We start from the raw sequence: 14,366 nt of genomic DNA, 5'->3' as shown, positions 1-14,366 counted from the left end.
CAGAGCCCTTTTTTTTATAAGTTGAACAGTTGACTCTCTCCCAGGGGTTCTAGTCGCCTGCTGAAAGGGTGCTGGGATCTGTGTGATTTCCCGTGTGGCGACCCACTGCGCTGGCTGAAACAACGTCGCTGCCTGGGAATCTCCTGGCCTGGCTTTATGTTTCTGTCCCATTTAATCAGATGAATGTGCTAATCTGCCTTCCTGGATCTCTAATTGCCAGTTTAACGGGGCAACTAGACCAATGTATTTTGTATGGAGAGCCGCTGCGCTGCAGCACCAGTCGAAACAGCCACGCTGGCCGAAACAGCCACACCGGCCAAAACAGCCACGCTGGTGACCCATGGGGCTCCTCCACCTGGGAATCTCCTGGTCTGTGGGCAATAAAGATCTGTCTGGAAATGCAGCATCCACTCACCCTCTGTGCTTTCACTGGGAGCTGCAATCCTGAGCTGGTCCTATAGCACCATTTTCTTTCTCTCTCTTCTTCTTTTTTTTTAAAGACAAGGTCTCACTCTGTTGTCCAGGCTGGAGTACAGTTGCTTAATCACAGCTCACTGCAGCCTCCATTTCCTGGGCTGAAGTGATTCTCCTACTTTAGCCTCTCCAGTATCTGAAACTACAGGCATGTGCCACCATGCCTAGCTAATTTTTTTTTAATTTTTTTGTAGAGATGGGGTATTACCATGTTGCCCAGACTAGTCTTGAACTCCTGGGCTCAAGCAGTCCTCCCACCTTGGCCTTCCAAAGTGCTGGGATACAGGCACGAGCCACCACACCCCACCCCCAATTTTCATTTTCTGCCTTAAAGCTTTCTGTATGTTACAAATGAGAAAATACCACCTAATGTGAAAGGAAGAAACTACACCTAGCACCTGAAATATTCTACACGAATATTTCTAAGTCCAATTTTAGATTCTTCTTCATCCATTAAGAGGAAAAACATGGAATTCCTGGGCAAGATGGCCAAATAGGAAGAGCTCTGGTCTGCAGCTCCCAACAACACCAATGCAGAAGGCAGGTGATTTCCTCATTTCTGACTGAGGTACCCAGCTCATCTCACTGGGACTGGTTAGACAGTGGGTGCAGCCCATGGAGGGCAAGCCGAAGCAGGGTGGCACGCTACCTCACCCAGGAAGCACAAGGGGTCCGGGAACTCCCTCCCCTAGCCAAGAGAAGCATCCAGAGGAAGGAGCAGGCAGCAATCTTTGCTGTTTTTCAGCCTCTGCTGGTGATAACCCAGGCAAACAGGGTCTGGAGTGGACCACCAGCAAACTCAGCAGACCTACAGAATAGGGGCTGAACTGTTATAAGGAAAACTAACAAATAGAATGCAAGAGCATCAACATCAACAAAAAGAACAACCACACAAAAACTCCATCAGATGGTCACCAGAGAAAAGACCAAATGTAGATAAATCTATGAGGTTGCAGAAAACCCAGCACAAAAAGGCTGAAAATTCCAAAAACCAGAAGGTGTCTTGTCCTCCAAAGGATCACAACTCTTCACCAGCAAGGGAACAAACTGGATGAAGAATGACTGATGAATTAACAGAAGTAGGCTTCAGAAGGTGGGTAATAACAAACTCCTCTAAGCCAAAGGAGCATGTTTTAATCCAATGCAGGAAAGCGAAGAATCTCCACAAAAGATTAGAGGAATTGCTAACTAGAATAACCAGACCTGATGGAGCTGATGAACATGGCACGAGACCTCCATGAAGCATATGCAAGTATCAACAGCCAAATTGATCAAGTGGAAGAAAAGATATCAGAGATTGAAGATCAGCTTAATGAAATAAAGCATGAAAAGAAGATTAGAGAAAAAAGAATGAAAAGGAATGAACAAAGCCTCCAAGAAATAAGGGACTACATTTAATTGGTGTACCTCAAAGTGACGGGGAGAATGGAACCAAGTTGAAAACACTCTTCAGGATATTATCTAGGAGAACTTTCCTAACCTAGCAAGACAAGCCAACATTCAAATTCAGGAAATGCAGAAAATACTACAAAGATACTCCTCAAGAAGAGCAAAGCCAAGACACATAATCGTCAGATTCACTAAGGTTGAAATGAAGGAAAAAATGTTGAGGGCAGCCAGAGAGATAGGTCAGATTACTCACAAAGGGAAGCCTATCAGGCTAACAGCACATCTCTCTACAGAAACCCTAAAAGTCAGAAGACAGTGGGGGCCAATATTCAACATTCTTAAAGAAAAGAATTTTCAACCCAGAATTTCTTATCCAGCCAAACTAAGCTTCATAAGTGAAGAAGAAATAAAATTCTTTACAGACAAACAAATTCCAAGGGTTTTGTCACCACCATGCCTGCCTTACAAGAGCTCCTGAAGAAACCACTAAATATGGAAAGGAAAAACTGATACCAGCCACTGCAAAAACAAACCAAATTGTAAAGACCATCGACACTATGAAGAAACTGCATCAACTAATGGGCAAAATAACCAGCTAGCATCATGATGACAGGATCAAATTCACACATAACAATATTGTAAACAGGCTAAATGCCTCAATTAAAAGATACAGACTCGCAAATTTAATAAAGAATCAAGACCCATTGGTGTGCTGTATTCAGGAGACCCATCTCATGTGCTAAGACACACATAGGCTCAAAATAAAGGGATGGGGGAATATTTACCAAGCAAATGGAAAGCAAACAGTAGCAGGGGTTGCAATCCTAGTCTCTGATAAAACAGACTTTAAACCAACAAAGATCAAAAAATACAAAAAAATGGGGGGGTCATTACATAATGGTAAACAGATCAATGCAACAAGAAGAGCTAACTATCCTAAATATATATACCCAATACAAGAGTACCCAGATTCATAAATGCAAGTTTTTAGAGACCTACAAGAGACTTGTACTCTCACACAATAATAGTGGGAGACTTTAACACCCCACTGTCAGTGTTAGACAGATCAATGAGTCAGAAAATTAACAAAGGATGTTCAAAAAAAAAAGCCCAGGACCAGATGGATTCACAACCAAATTCTACCATGGGTACAAAGAGCAACTGGTACCATTCCTCCTAAAACTATTCCAAATGATAGAAAAAGACGGACTCCTCCCTAACTCATTTTATGAGGCCAGCATCATCCTGATACCAAAGCCTGGCGAAGACAAAATAAAAAAAATTTTCAGGCCAATATCCCTGACAAACATTGATGTGGAAATCCTCAGTAAAATACTGGGAAACGGAAACCACATATTAAAAAGCTCATTCATCACAATCAAGTTGGCTTCAACCCTGGGATGCAAGGCTGGTTCAAGATATGCAAATCAATAAATGTAATCAGTCACATAAACAGAACCAAAAAATCGCAAAAACCACATGACTGTCTCAACAGAATCAGAAAAGGCCTTCAATAAAACTCAACATCCCTTCATGCTTAAAAAGACTCAATAAACCAGGTATTGATGGAACATATCTCAAAATAATAAGAGCTACTTGTAACAAATCCACAGCCAATATCATACTGAACAGGCAAAAGCTAGAAGCATTCCCTTTGAAAACCAGCATAAGAAAAGGATGACCTCTCTCACCCATTCCTATTCAACAAAGTATTAGAAGTTCTGGCCAGTGAAATCAGGCAAGAGAAAGAAATAAAGGATATTTGAATAGGAAGAGAGGAAGTCAAATTATCTGTATTTGCAGATATCATGATTATATATTTAGAAACCCCATGGTCTCAGTCCAAAAACTCCTTAAGCTGATAAGCAACTTCAGGAAATTTTAATGATACAAAATCAACGTGCAAAAATCACAAGCATTCCTATACACCAGTAATAGACTAACAGCCAAATCATGAGTGAACTCCCATTCACAATTAGCACAAAGAGAATAAAATACCTAGGAATACAACTTACAAGGGATGTTAAGAACCTTTTCAGTGCTCGCTTCGGCAGCACATATACTAAAATTGGAACGATACAGAGAAGATTAGCATGGCCCCTGCGCAAGGATGACACGCAAATTCGTGAAGCGTTCCATATTTTTAAAAAAAAAAAAAAAGAACCTTTTCAAAGAGAACTACAAACCACTGCTCAAGGAAATAAGAGAGGACAAAAACAAATGGAAAAGCATTCCATGCTCATGGATAGGAAGAATCAATATTATAAAAATGGCTATACTTCTCAAAATAACTTACAGATTCAATGCTATTCCCATCAAGCTACCATTGACTTTCTTCACAGAAATAGAAAAAACTACTTCAAATTTCATATGGAACCAAAAAAAGAGCCCATATAGCCAAGAAAATCCTAAGCAAAAAGAACAAAGGGAGGCATCACACTACCTGACTCAAACTATACTACAAGGTGACAGTAACCAAACAGCCTGGTACTGGTACCTAAACAGGTATATAGACCAATGGAACAGAGCAGAGCCCTCAGAAATAACATCATACATCTACAACCAACTGAGACCATTGACATGCCAGTCAAAAACAAGCAATAGGGAAAGAACTCCCTATTTAATAAATGGTGTTGGGAAAACTGGCTAGCCATGTGCAGAAAGCTGAAACTGAACCCCTTCTTTATACCTTGTACAAAAATTAACTCAACATGGATTAAAGATTTAAACATAAGACCTAAAACCATAAAAACACTAGAAGAAAAACTAGGCAATACCATTCAGGACAAAGGCATGGGCAAAGACTTCATGACTAAAACACCAAAAGCAATTGCAACGAAAGCCAAAATTAACAAATGGGATCTAATTAAACTAAAGAGCTTCTGTACAGCAAAAGAAACTATCATCAGAGCGAACTGGCAACCTACAGAATGGGAGAAAATTTCTGCAATCTATCCTTCTGACAAAGTGCTAATATCCAGAATCTACAAGGAACTTAAACAAATTTAAGTTTGTTTAAATTTGAAAAAAACAATCCCACCAAAAAGTGGGCAAAGGATATGAACAAACAGTTCTCAAAAGAAGACATTTATGAGGCCAACAAACATATTTTTAAAATCTCATTATCGCTGGTCATTAGAGAAATACAAATCAAAACCACCATGAGATACCATCTCACACCAGTTAGAATGGTGATCAATAAAAAGTCAGGAGACAACAGATGCTGGAGAGGATGTGGAGAAATAGGAATGCTTTTACAGTGTTCGTGGGAGTGTGAATGAGTTCAACCATTGTGGAAGACAGTGTGGTGATTCCTCAAGGATGTAGAATTAGAAATACCATTTGACCCAGCAATCCCATTACTGGGCATATACCCAAAGGATTATAAATCATCCTATTATATAGAAACATGCACACATACATTTATTGCAGCACTATACATAACAGCAAAGACTTGGAACCAACCCAAATGCCCATCAGTCTTAGACTGGATAAAGAAAATGTGGCACCCATACACCATGGAATACTATGCAGCCATAAAAAAGGAGTTCATGTCCTTTGCAGAGACCTGGATGAAGCTGGAACAGAAAACCAAACACTGCATGTTCTCACTCATAAGTGAGAGCTGAACAATGAGAACATATGAACACAGGGAGGGGAAACATCACACACAGGGGCCTGTCAGGGGGTGGGGGTCAAGAGAAGTGATAGCATTAGGAGAAATATCTAATGTAGATGATGGGTTGATGGGTGCAGCAAACCCCCATCACTATGTCACATGTATACCTATGTAACAAACCTGCATGTTCTGCACATGTATCCCAGACCTTAAAGTATAATTTTAAAAATCCAAACCTACTATTTATAACCTTAAGAATAAAAAAAGCATGCACAAATAAAAATCAAAAACAAAGTAAAATTTTAGCGAGTGAATAAATTTCACTATTGCCTCCAAAGTAAACGGTCTGCAATCTGTAATTTGATCTGCCTTTTGTAATCAAACTGAAAACTAACCAAACAGAAACCTATGCGATGAAAACATTTAACATAATCACACTTCGAAAACTGAAATATGTTGTTAAAATGTTATAGTCTTGCATACAGCTTACAGTAATTGAATAAGAATCCTTGAGAATTGGTTAAAGTGTTCATTTAAAAATCTCAAAATATACTCCATATATACCTAGTAAGATGATTACAATTTGATGAGAAATACATTCTCAACATCTTGAAAAGTTCTTCTTGTTTTGGAGATTTTTTTCTGCACATTTCTACCCCTCAATTTTACAGTACAGATATAATTGGGTACATTGTATAGTATGCATTACTTTAAAATGTCAGCAGTAGAACAAATTAGCCTACCATTGTCAAGATAACTGCACTATAATTCTACACTGTTCCAAATTCTACCTTGAAATTATCTATAGAAGCAGATCAATTATGCGACCAGTGATTCTTTGTTTTTTTAACCCTCTATTTCCTATAAAAACCTCCACAGTTTTGCAGCATTCTTACTCTGATTGTCACCCCTTTCCTTTCTACAATTCCTCATTCCCTTGGAAGAATAACACCATTAACAGTAACAACAAAAAGATTGAGGGGAGCAGTTCAATCGAAGTTAAATATTATTGCATTATTTAAGGGAATATTCATTCTTAGATCTTCCTCTAAAACATCTGATGAAATCATAAAGTAGATAATGAAACCTTGGGCAGCTGCTTGGCAATGTCTCCTCCCACAAAAACGGCTTCTAAATAAATCCACAGGTTTTGCACCGTCATCCAGCGCTCGATGATGTCTGATGAGTTGGAAAGGTACTGCACCCATTTTTGAATCTGAGCTTTGAATGGCATATTGTACCTAAAATAAGAAATACGTTCAGGATTTGGTTTTGGTTTTTGTCATGCTGTTGTTTTAAAGCCAAAGAGGTTTTTTAAAATCTTAATTTGTATCCTCTTTCTTTATAACCTTAACTATGTTTTTTTAAATGATGGCTTTTAAAATGATGCAACCAAGTGATTAGTTCATCCCTATCTATCGTGCATTGTTAAGTCTAGATTTTTCCCTTTTGATCCAGAGCTTAGAGAAGGTTGGGAGATTTACAATCTAGAGAGTAGCTCAGGCATCAGACTTGATTCCACCAAGCTTCCAGGGTATTACATTTACCCTCAGTGCTGCTATGGCTATAAGAATCATATTCCCTCTACTGAGCTTCTGTGCCTATTTCATGGGGTCTCTGGTTTTTCACATAATATGAAGCCATTATAGAACCATCGGGGGAACCAGACAGCTAATGCAATCTTCAAATATGATAACATCTGGACTGTCTCCTTAGCTTCCCCTTTTCTGAGTCTCTTTCTAACTTTCCACGCATTTGTGTCCAACCCACTCATGTTTGATGTACATGTGTGAAAGGTTACTGCTCTTCCATAGTTAATCTGTCTTCCCCTTTTCCTCTTTGAGACAGACTGCCTTCTGGTGGCCTCCCAATGTCCTTTTCTCTTTCTGCCCTTCGATGTGGGCTCATAATTACCCAACTAAATTACTGAATTTCCCAGTTTCCCGTTGCAGTAATGTGCAGTCACAGGCTAAGTTCCACATCAACAGTGCTTCATTTTAGCTGAACACTGGAATCATCTCGCCAACATTAAACATGACTGCTGCCTGCCTGGGTCCTACCTAAGAGACTGATTCAATGGGTCTGGGAAGTGGCCCTGGCATTGGAATTTTTTTAAGTTCTTTCAGTTGCAAAGATTGAGAGCCACTCTTCTACATGAAATGTGAGTAGTGGCATTGGATGTTATGGATAGTATGGGAAATAAGCTCACACCTTGGAAAGACTGAGTGCACCAGACCAAGCTCGGGTCCCCGATGATGTGGGGAAGCCCCATTCCAACCTGAACCATCTACCTTAGGACTTCTTTTACATGTGAGCAACATAAACATCAGTGTTATATTAGCCGTTTTGCATGTGGTGTTTCTGTTACTTATAGACAGACTTAATCTTAAATGATTGTACAGCCTAACCTTATGTTTCTTCTTCTTTTTCTTATCCCTTCATAGATCTCTCTAGCCCTACATAATATGGTCTTGAAGTTGTTTATTGCATAAGAGTTTAATTTCCATATTCTTAATTGCTAACCAAATTCTTTTAATATTCCACACATCTTTCTGAGTATTTGTATGCTCTTCACTAGAATATAGGTCCATAGAAACAGAGATCTTTCCCTTATTTCTTATTCTATCCACAGCACCTAGACAAGTACATCACACACACAGTAAGGGTTCAATAAATATATATTGAAAAACACTTCTCCCATAACTCTATCTGTAGTTTAGATGCCACTGACGAGAAAAGCTTCCCTACCCCAACCTGATAATTTTTACTTAATTTATATGTGTGTCTTTTCTATCTCTCTAGGGTATATTATTGTTCATCTATCCTTTTTCTGGTTTGGTATGAATAGTAGTCAAGCTCATTAAAACTCACTAAATCCTGAGAAGTCCAAACTCAAGATTACTAATGGTCTAACTTCATATCCCCATATTACTTACTTTCGTGTAAGAAGTGAGTTAAAATAAGGGAAATTTTCATTGAGATAGCATGAAGTACACAGTATTTCCAACATTAAAAGTATTGATACACATATATGCAGGGAATTGAGTGATATTTTAAAGCTAGAACAGAACAACAAATTTATATCTCAATGGTATCTACATTCTGCATAATTATCACATATTTGAGAGGATTCTTGGGAACAAAAACATTATTTCAGAAAGAGCAAATAGAAGCAATGAAACAAGGAAATGTAAGTTCATGACTGTACAGTGTGCATGTCCAAAATGTGAGGGGTGGCACTACATATTATATACATGTAACAAAAATTCACATGTGGCCGGGTGCAGTGGTTTACACCCATAATCCCAGCACTTTGGGAGGTGGAGGCCGGTGAATCACCTGAAACCAGGAGTTTGAGACCAGCCTGGTCAATACAGTGAAACCCTGTCTCACCTAAAAATACAAAAAATTAGCCAAGCACAGTGGCGGTCGCCTGTAATCCCAGCTACTCTGGAGGCTGAGGCAGGAGAATCACTTGAACCCAGAAGGCTGAGGTTGCAGTGGGCCGAGATCGTGTCATTGCACTCCAGCCTGGGCGACAGAGACTCTGTCTCAAAAAAAAAAAAAAAAGTTCACATGTACCCCATAAATTTGTACAAATATAAAAAATAAAGTATGTAAACAACTAAGAGTTTCTAGTCCACAGATGGTGGCAAAAAAAGGCTTTTCGAATAGAATGATTATTCTGGAATTCAGAATAACATTCCTCCTGGACTCTAGAGCCTGTAGAGCTGTCAGCTGTGCAGTGAGGCTTGTCAGCAGCAAAGCTGAAATGTTCCCAAGAGCCTAGGGGCTAATTGTCCAGTGGATGGTCTCGGATACATCCCACAGAGGATAATGAAATAAAACCAGGATTACACATGCTGAAACATGTGCCCGAGGCCAAAATGAAAACAAGAATAACTGGAATACAATCTATTGATTATTAATATATAAGTGGGTGCTGATGTTTTGGACATAAAAATTAATCAATTAATTAAATCAAGTATTTTCAACATTGAATAGATTGTATGAAGGGTATTACTGTAATGTACTTTTTATTAATTTGAAATGTTTGCTATTCTCAAATCTAAAGAAAAAGATAGATGGTTTTCCCACCTGTTGCTCAGTAGGGAACCCAGCAACATCAAACTGTCCTCCATGTTGGCGATTATTTCTGCGGTATTGTCTCCTCGCAAGAGGAGCTCTCCACGGGTTTTAAAGCTGCCAAAGGTGAACATTTTGTTGTCCCATTCATTAATCACTTGCTTCAGCTTTTGCTCAATGTCTCTCTCTTTCACCGCACTGATACAGATGTCCTATCAAAATGGCAAGTTCTCATGTTATTGCATGAAAGTCACACATCCTTCCTTAATAGTCTAGTTGAACGACCCTATCTTCACTGTTTGCTTTATATGTATATATATATATAAACTCTTATATTTCCAGACCCAAAATGCAATATTACAAATAGAATGTACATATGCAGCTACTGATGCAGTAAGAGAGATGGAGATAAAGATATCATTGAATAACAGAACGCTAATTTTAAAAATTTCCCAGCAAACTTTCTGGAAAGAAAGATGACAGAAAATACACGCAAATCACTTTTAAATTTTGAAACTTTAATCACTGATTCAAAATTCAGTGTATTTCTGATTTACCTCTAAAGTCAAGTGAATGCAGCGTGTGGATGAACACAGGTAGCAAAACCGGATTTCTCCCATGGTTCTGGTCACCTTCCCCGTCTCCTCTGCAGCCTCACCCTTCTTCTAGGCCATTAGTCAAGCCCTCCCTTTACCCTCATTCCTTCCCACACTATGTTCCCCCTCTGGGTGAGCTCATTTACACTCATGAATTCAATCACTTTCATATCTCCAGGCAAGACCCACATCCATTTGCCCACTGAGCTTCCCTGCTGTGATGTTTCAAGGAAACCCCAAACACAATGTGTGAAATATCAGACTCACGTCCCTGATCAAGTTCATGATCTCTGCATCCTGTCACCCAATCTGATCCACTTCATCTCAGTGGTCAGCATCTTCATCCATTGATATCTCACAGCAAGAAATCTAGAATTCATCTTTAACCCTCTGCTTCTTTCTCCTACTATGTTCCCTTTATCACCAAATTCTCCTCAAATGTCCCTTGATCCTTTCTCTCCCCTCCTGCTTTGCTACTTCCCTTTCCATCTAACAAGCCATCATTTCTTGCCTGAGCTACCCTTAGAAACTCTCAGTTGGTTTTTCCATCATTCCCCCCTTGTCCTCCTTCAATTCTTACTCCAAAGATCTCTATCAGAGTGATGCTTATAAACAGTCAACCTAACCATGTCAGCCCCTCTGAAAACACATCTTCCAGCTGGTGCCCACTGCTCAATAACATCCTGTAAGCCCACCCTGCCTCCCTGGCCTCAGCTGTTCCTCTCTGCCCGGCCTCCACACCCCAGCCACACAGACCTTCTTCTGGTTCCTCAAACACACTTCAGATGCTCCATGCATAATGCGCCAAATGCCTGGAATGGCCTTCTTTGCACTTTCCAAGCCCCTCGCCCCAACCAGACAACCACGCTCCCTTCGCCAGCCTGTGCCTGCGTCCCAACCCTCCCTAGTTTTATCACCCCCAGGTGAGCCAAACTCATCTATCACAGGCTTTCATAGAACATCATACATTGTATTCAATGGCATTTGCCATAGCTTGTAACTATGCCTTTATTTGTATACTTATTTAATGATATGTGAATGCAGGACTACATTGTTAATTCTGATGGGGAACCTGTTCCACCTTCGGCACAGTAAACATTTGTTGAAGGAACTAATGGCTGAATGCCAGGAGAAGACTTTCAATTGTCTGAGTAAAGTTTACTGATCCAATATTCTATAATATACAAATGTTATCAAATAAATCCCATGAGACCTTTTAATCTTCCACCACATCATGCTGTCTGTCAACTGTACCTCTATTTCCTCTTTGTGTTTCAGCAGAGGTGCCTCCATGATATTTCTTAACTTAAAGCTTCCGTTCCCCACATCCAGGCTGTGCCCGGTGAGGATGGTTATCCTTTCCCAGTGGCGCTCCATCATGGCTTTACTGGCCATGTATTCCAGCAGTGGGCAACACTCGCTGAAATCATCAATGGTCTTCTTCAGGTCCAAAAAAGCCTGCCAGTCCTTCAAAGCCCGGGGCAGCTTCCGACACCTGTGAAGGAAAACCAACATGAAAGACCATTAAAACATGATGACAGACATCTCTGGACCAAGATGGTCTGCTAGCATTGCTATCAAAAATAGTGTCTTTGAATACCTATCCTATTTTGAAATTCCATGATTTGCAGGCTATCTGTTAATATAATATACAGATAACTTATCTATTACAGAAAATTGTCTTCTCCATTAGAAAAGATTTTTTCCAATCCTTCAAACTATTACCTAGTTAGAGGCATTATTTTGAAGTATAGAGGTGCTGTTCAAGTTAATTCAATTCTACAAACATGTACTGAGAACTTACTAAGCACAAAGCACAGCATAATGTATCAGGCTGTCAAGTGAAATATACAACAAATAGCTCTCCCTTTTCTTTGGATTCAGCAGCTACAACAATATAGAAAAATCTTGGGCTCCTGCTTTTGTTCCAGATGATAATCTAACATAAACTTCAAATGTTTCATAAGTATAATATAAATAAAAATTGGCTCCCACCAAGCTGCAGAAAAGCCGCTAACATGATTCATCCATGTACAAAGAAGGTGCTTGTCTCATTGTCTACACACAGGAGAAATTAACAAACAGCAATTAACAAGAGTGATGTCAATGGACAACAACAATGCAGCAAGATGTGCTTTTGAAATGGCTGGGGTGAAAACAGAACCTGCCTGCCTGTCAAAAAAGAAAGCATTTGAAGTTTAATCGCTGAATTCAATTTAGCATTAAATGGAAGTAAATTTAATGCTAAACATTTAATTTCTTACCTGTTCTGGAATTCTAAGAGTTCATTGTTGATTTTTTCAACATTCACCTCTGACCAAAGAATATCATAGTAACTATTTACAGTCTCGATGACACTGTTGTACAGAGTGTATATTTTCTGTAGAAGATTTAGTTGCTTCTTTATTTCAAGAAGCTGAGGATACTGTGTAACTGGCAGGCCTAAAAGCTCCTCTCCTCCAGTATAAGTGATGTATTTCCGATAGATATTATCAAATTGATTCTAATAAAAACACAAGTGAAAACTCGTCAAAATGATTTATACATGAACAAACATGCAAATGAAAATATAAGACTGGCAAACAAGTAAGCCAGTGATGTATTATCTCTGGGCACATGTAAATGGGAATACTAAGTAGGAATAATTAATCCACAGAAACCACTTCTAATTGTAATCCTATAAAATCTTATTTTTAATGCAAGTACATACATTGTTCCACAATAGGGCTCTATATCTTAAAAAGAAGAAAATACACATGTGTTTAAAACACAACAAGATTTTATTGTTTAGAAAGTCATAAAAACTAAAAAGATTACCTGAAACATGATAAGCCTGTCACTGGCTTCCTGGGGCTTCAAGTCACTAGCCATTGGACCATTCTGAACAAAAAGTTAAAAAAATATGTAGAACAAATTGTTTGTATGTAAATTTCATGAACTCGGAATATTTAAATATTAAAGTTAGGTTTCATGCATGATAAGAAACTTAGTTTTTATTTATTAGAAAAAAAGGTCCTCACAAAGATTCAATTGGAAATATTTTTCCAGTCTAAAAAAGCCAAATTAATGCCATAACTTCCTTTTGTCAAGAAACTTTTAAGGATAAAAATATGCATTACTCATTTCTTAGGTAACACAAGCAAAGAGAAGTCAATGGCTATTCTATAAGAAGCACATATAAAGCCTGCTTTTGAACTAAATGCTAATATCATATAACTCATAAATTTTTAAAATTCTAACACCCACTTGTAAGGTGGCCTATAATCTTAACATTCCAGTCAGATTTTCTACATTAGAAAACCCTGAACATGTGAATTTCTGTGCTTCTTCATCCATGGAGTTGGTACATGGACTCAATCTTCTAACACTATTAATTTTGTGGTTTATTGTGCTACTAGTTAATAGGTAGAACTTTTACCCTAAACTCTATATATTTCCCTTCTTCTGCACATTATATTCACCTGGAGAAGGGTCTCATTACCCAGCATATTCACATTAGAAGATTCAGAACCTAAACATATATGGGTAATTAAAATATGGACTCCATGGAGGCAGGGCTCCATCTGTCTTATCCACTACTGTTTAGTCAGAACCAAGGACAGCGCCCAGCACTTCCTGTGCTCTATATTTGTGGAACCAAGGACTGCCGTGGAAAGGAGGACATTATAACTACATGTGAATAGTACTTTTCGACACAAATTTAGAATGCTACCAAACAACTTTAGTAACTGACCAAATTATACAGTGTTAACACTTTAAAGTTAGCACTTTTAAATTTATCATTTTCTGTTGAAATTATCCTGTATGAACCCTGATTTGGTTAGGCTTTCTGTCCCCACCCAAATCTCATCTTGAATTGTAATCCCCATAATCCCCAAGTCTCAAGGGAGAAACTAGGTGGAGGTAACTGAATCTTTAGAGCAGTTTCCCCTATGCTGGTCTCTGAATAGTGAGTGAGTTCTCATGAGATCTGATGGTTTTATAAGGAGCTCTTCCCCCTTTGCTCAGCACTTCTTCCTGCCGCCTTGTGACGAAGGTGCCTCGCTTCCTCTTCACCTTCTGCCATGTTTGCAAGTTTCCCAAGGCCTCCCCAGCCATGCTGAACTGTAAGTCAATTAAACGTCTTTCCTTCATAAATTACCCAGTCTCGAGCAGTTCTTTATAGCAGTGTCAAAACAGACTAATACAAACTCTAAGGGGAA

At 38.9% G+C, this 14,366-nt stretch overlaps 1 protein-coding gene and 1 non-coding gene across 12 annotated transcripts in view; one reads left to right on the top strand and one right to left on the bottom strand.

The window, feature by feature from the left end:
• Nucleotides 1-14,366, bottom strand: part of DNAH5 (dynein axonemal heavy chain 5) — a 385,840-nt gene that overhangs the window by 189,907 nt on the left and 181,567 nt on the right. For all 11 annotated transcript variants that reach the window (XM_078365928.1, XM_078365933.1, XM_078365935.1 and 8 more), the window contains 5 exons: nt 12,982-13,044; nt 12,429-12,667; nt 11,419-11,659; nt 9,581-9,780; nt 6,570-6,723 (listed from right to left, as the gene is read on the bottom strand). In XM_078365928.1, coding sequence (XP_078222054.1) covers nt 6,570-6,723; nt 9,581-9,780; nt 11,419-11,659; nt 12,429-12,667; nt 12,982-13,044 — 897 coding nt within the window. The remainder of the gene's footprint in view (nt 1-6,569; nt 6,724-9,580; nt 9,781-11,418; nt 11,660-12,428; nt 12,668-12,981; nt 13,045-14,366) is intronic.
• Nucleotides 3,902-4,008, top strand: LOC128931463 (U6 spliceosomal RNA). Its single transcript, XR_008479862.1, has one exon. It is a non-coding gene; the product is annotated as a U6 spliceosomal RNA (small nuclear RNA).

The sequence above is a fragment of the Callithrix jacchus genome, chromosome 2 (assembly GCF_049354715.1).
Source record: "Callithrix jacchus isolate 240 chromosome 2, calJac240_pri, whole genome shotgun sequence".
Lineage (NCBI taxonomy): Eukaryota > Metazoa > Chordata > Mammalia > Primates > Cebidae > Callithrix > Callithrix jacchus.
Note: the sequence above shows the minus strand (reverse complement) of the source record. Positions and strands in the feature narration are given on the sequence as shown.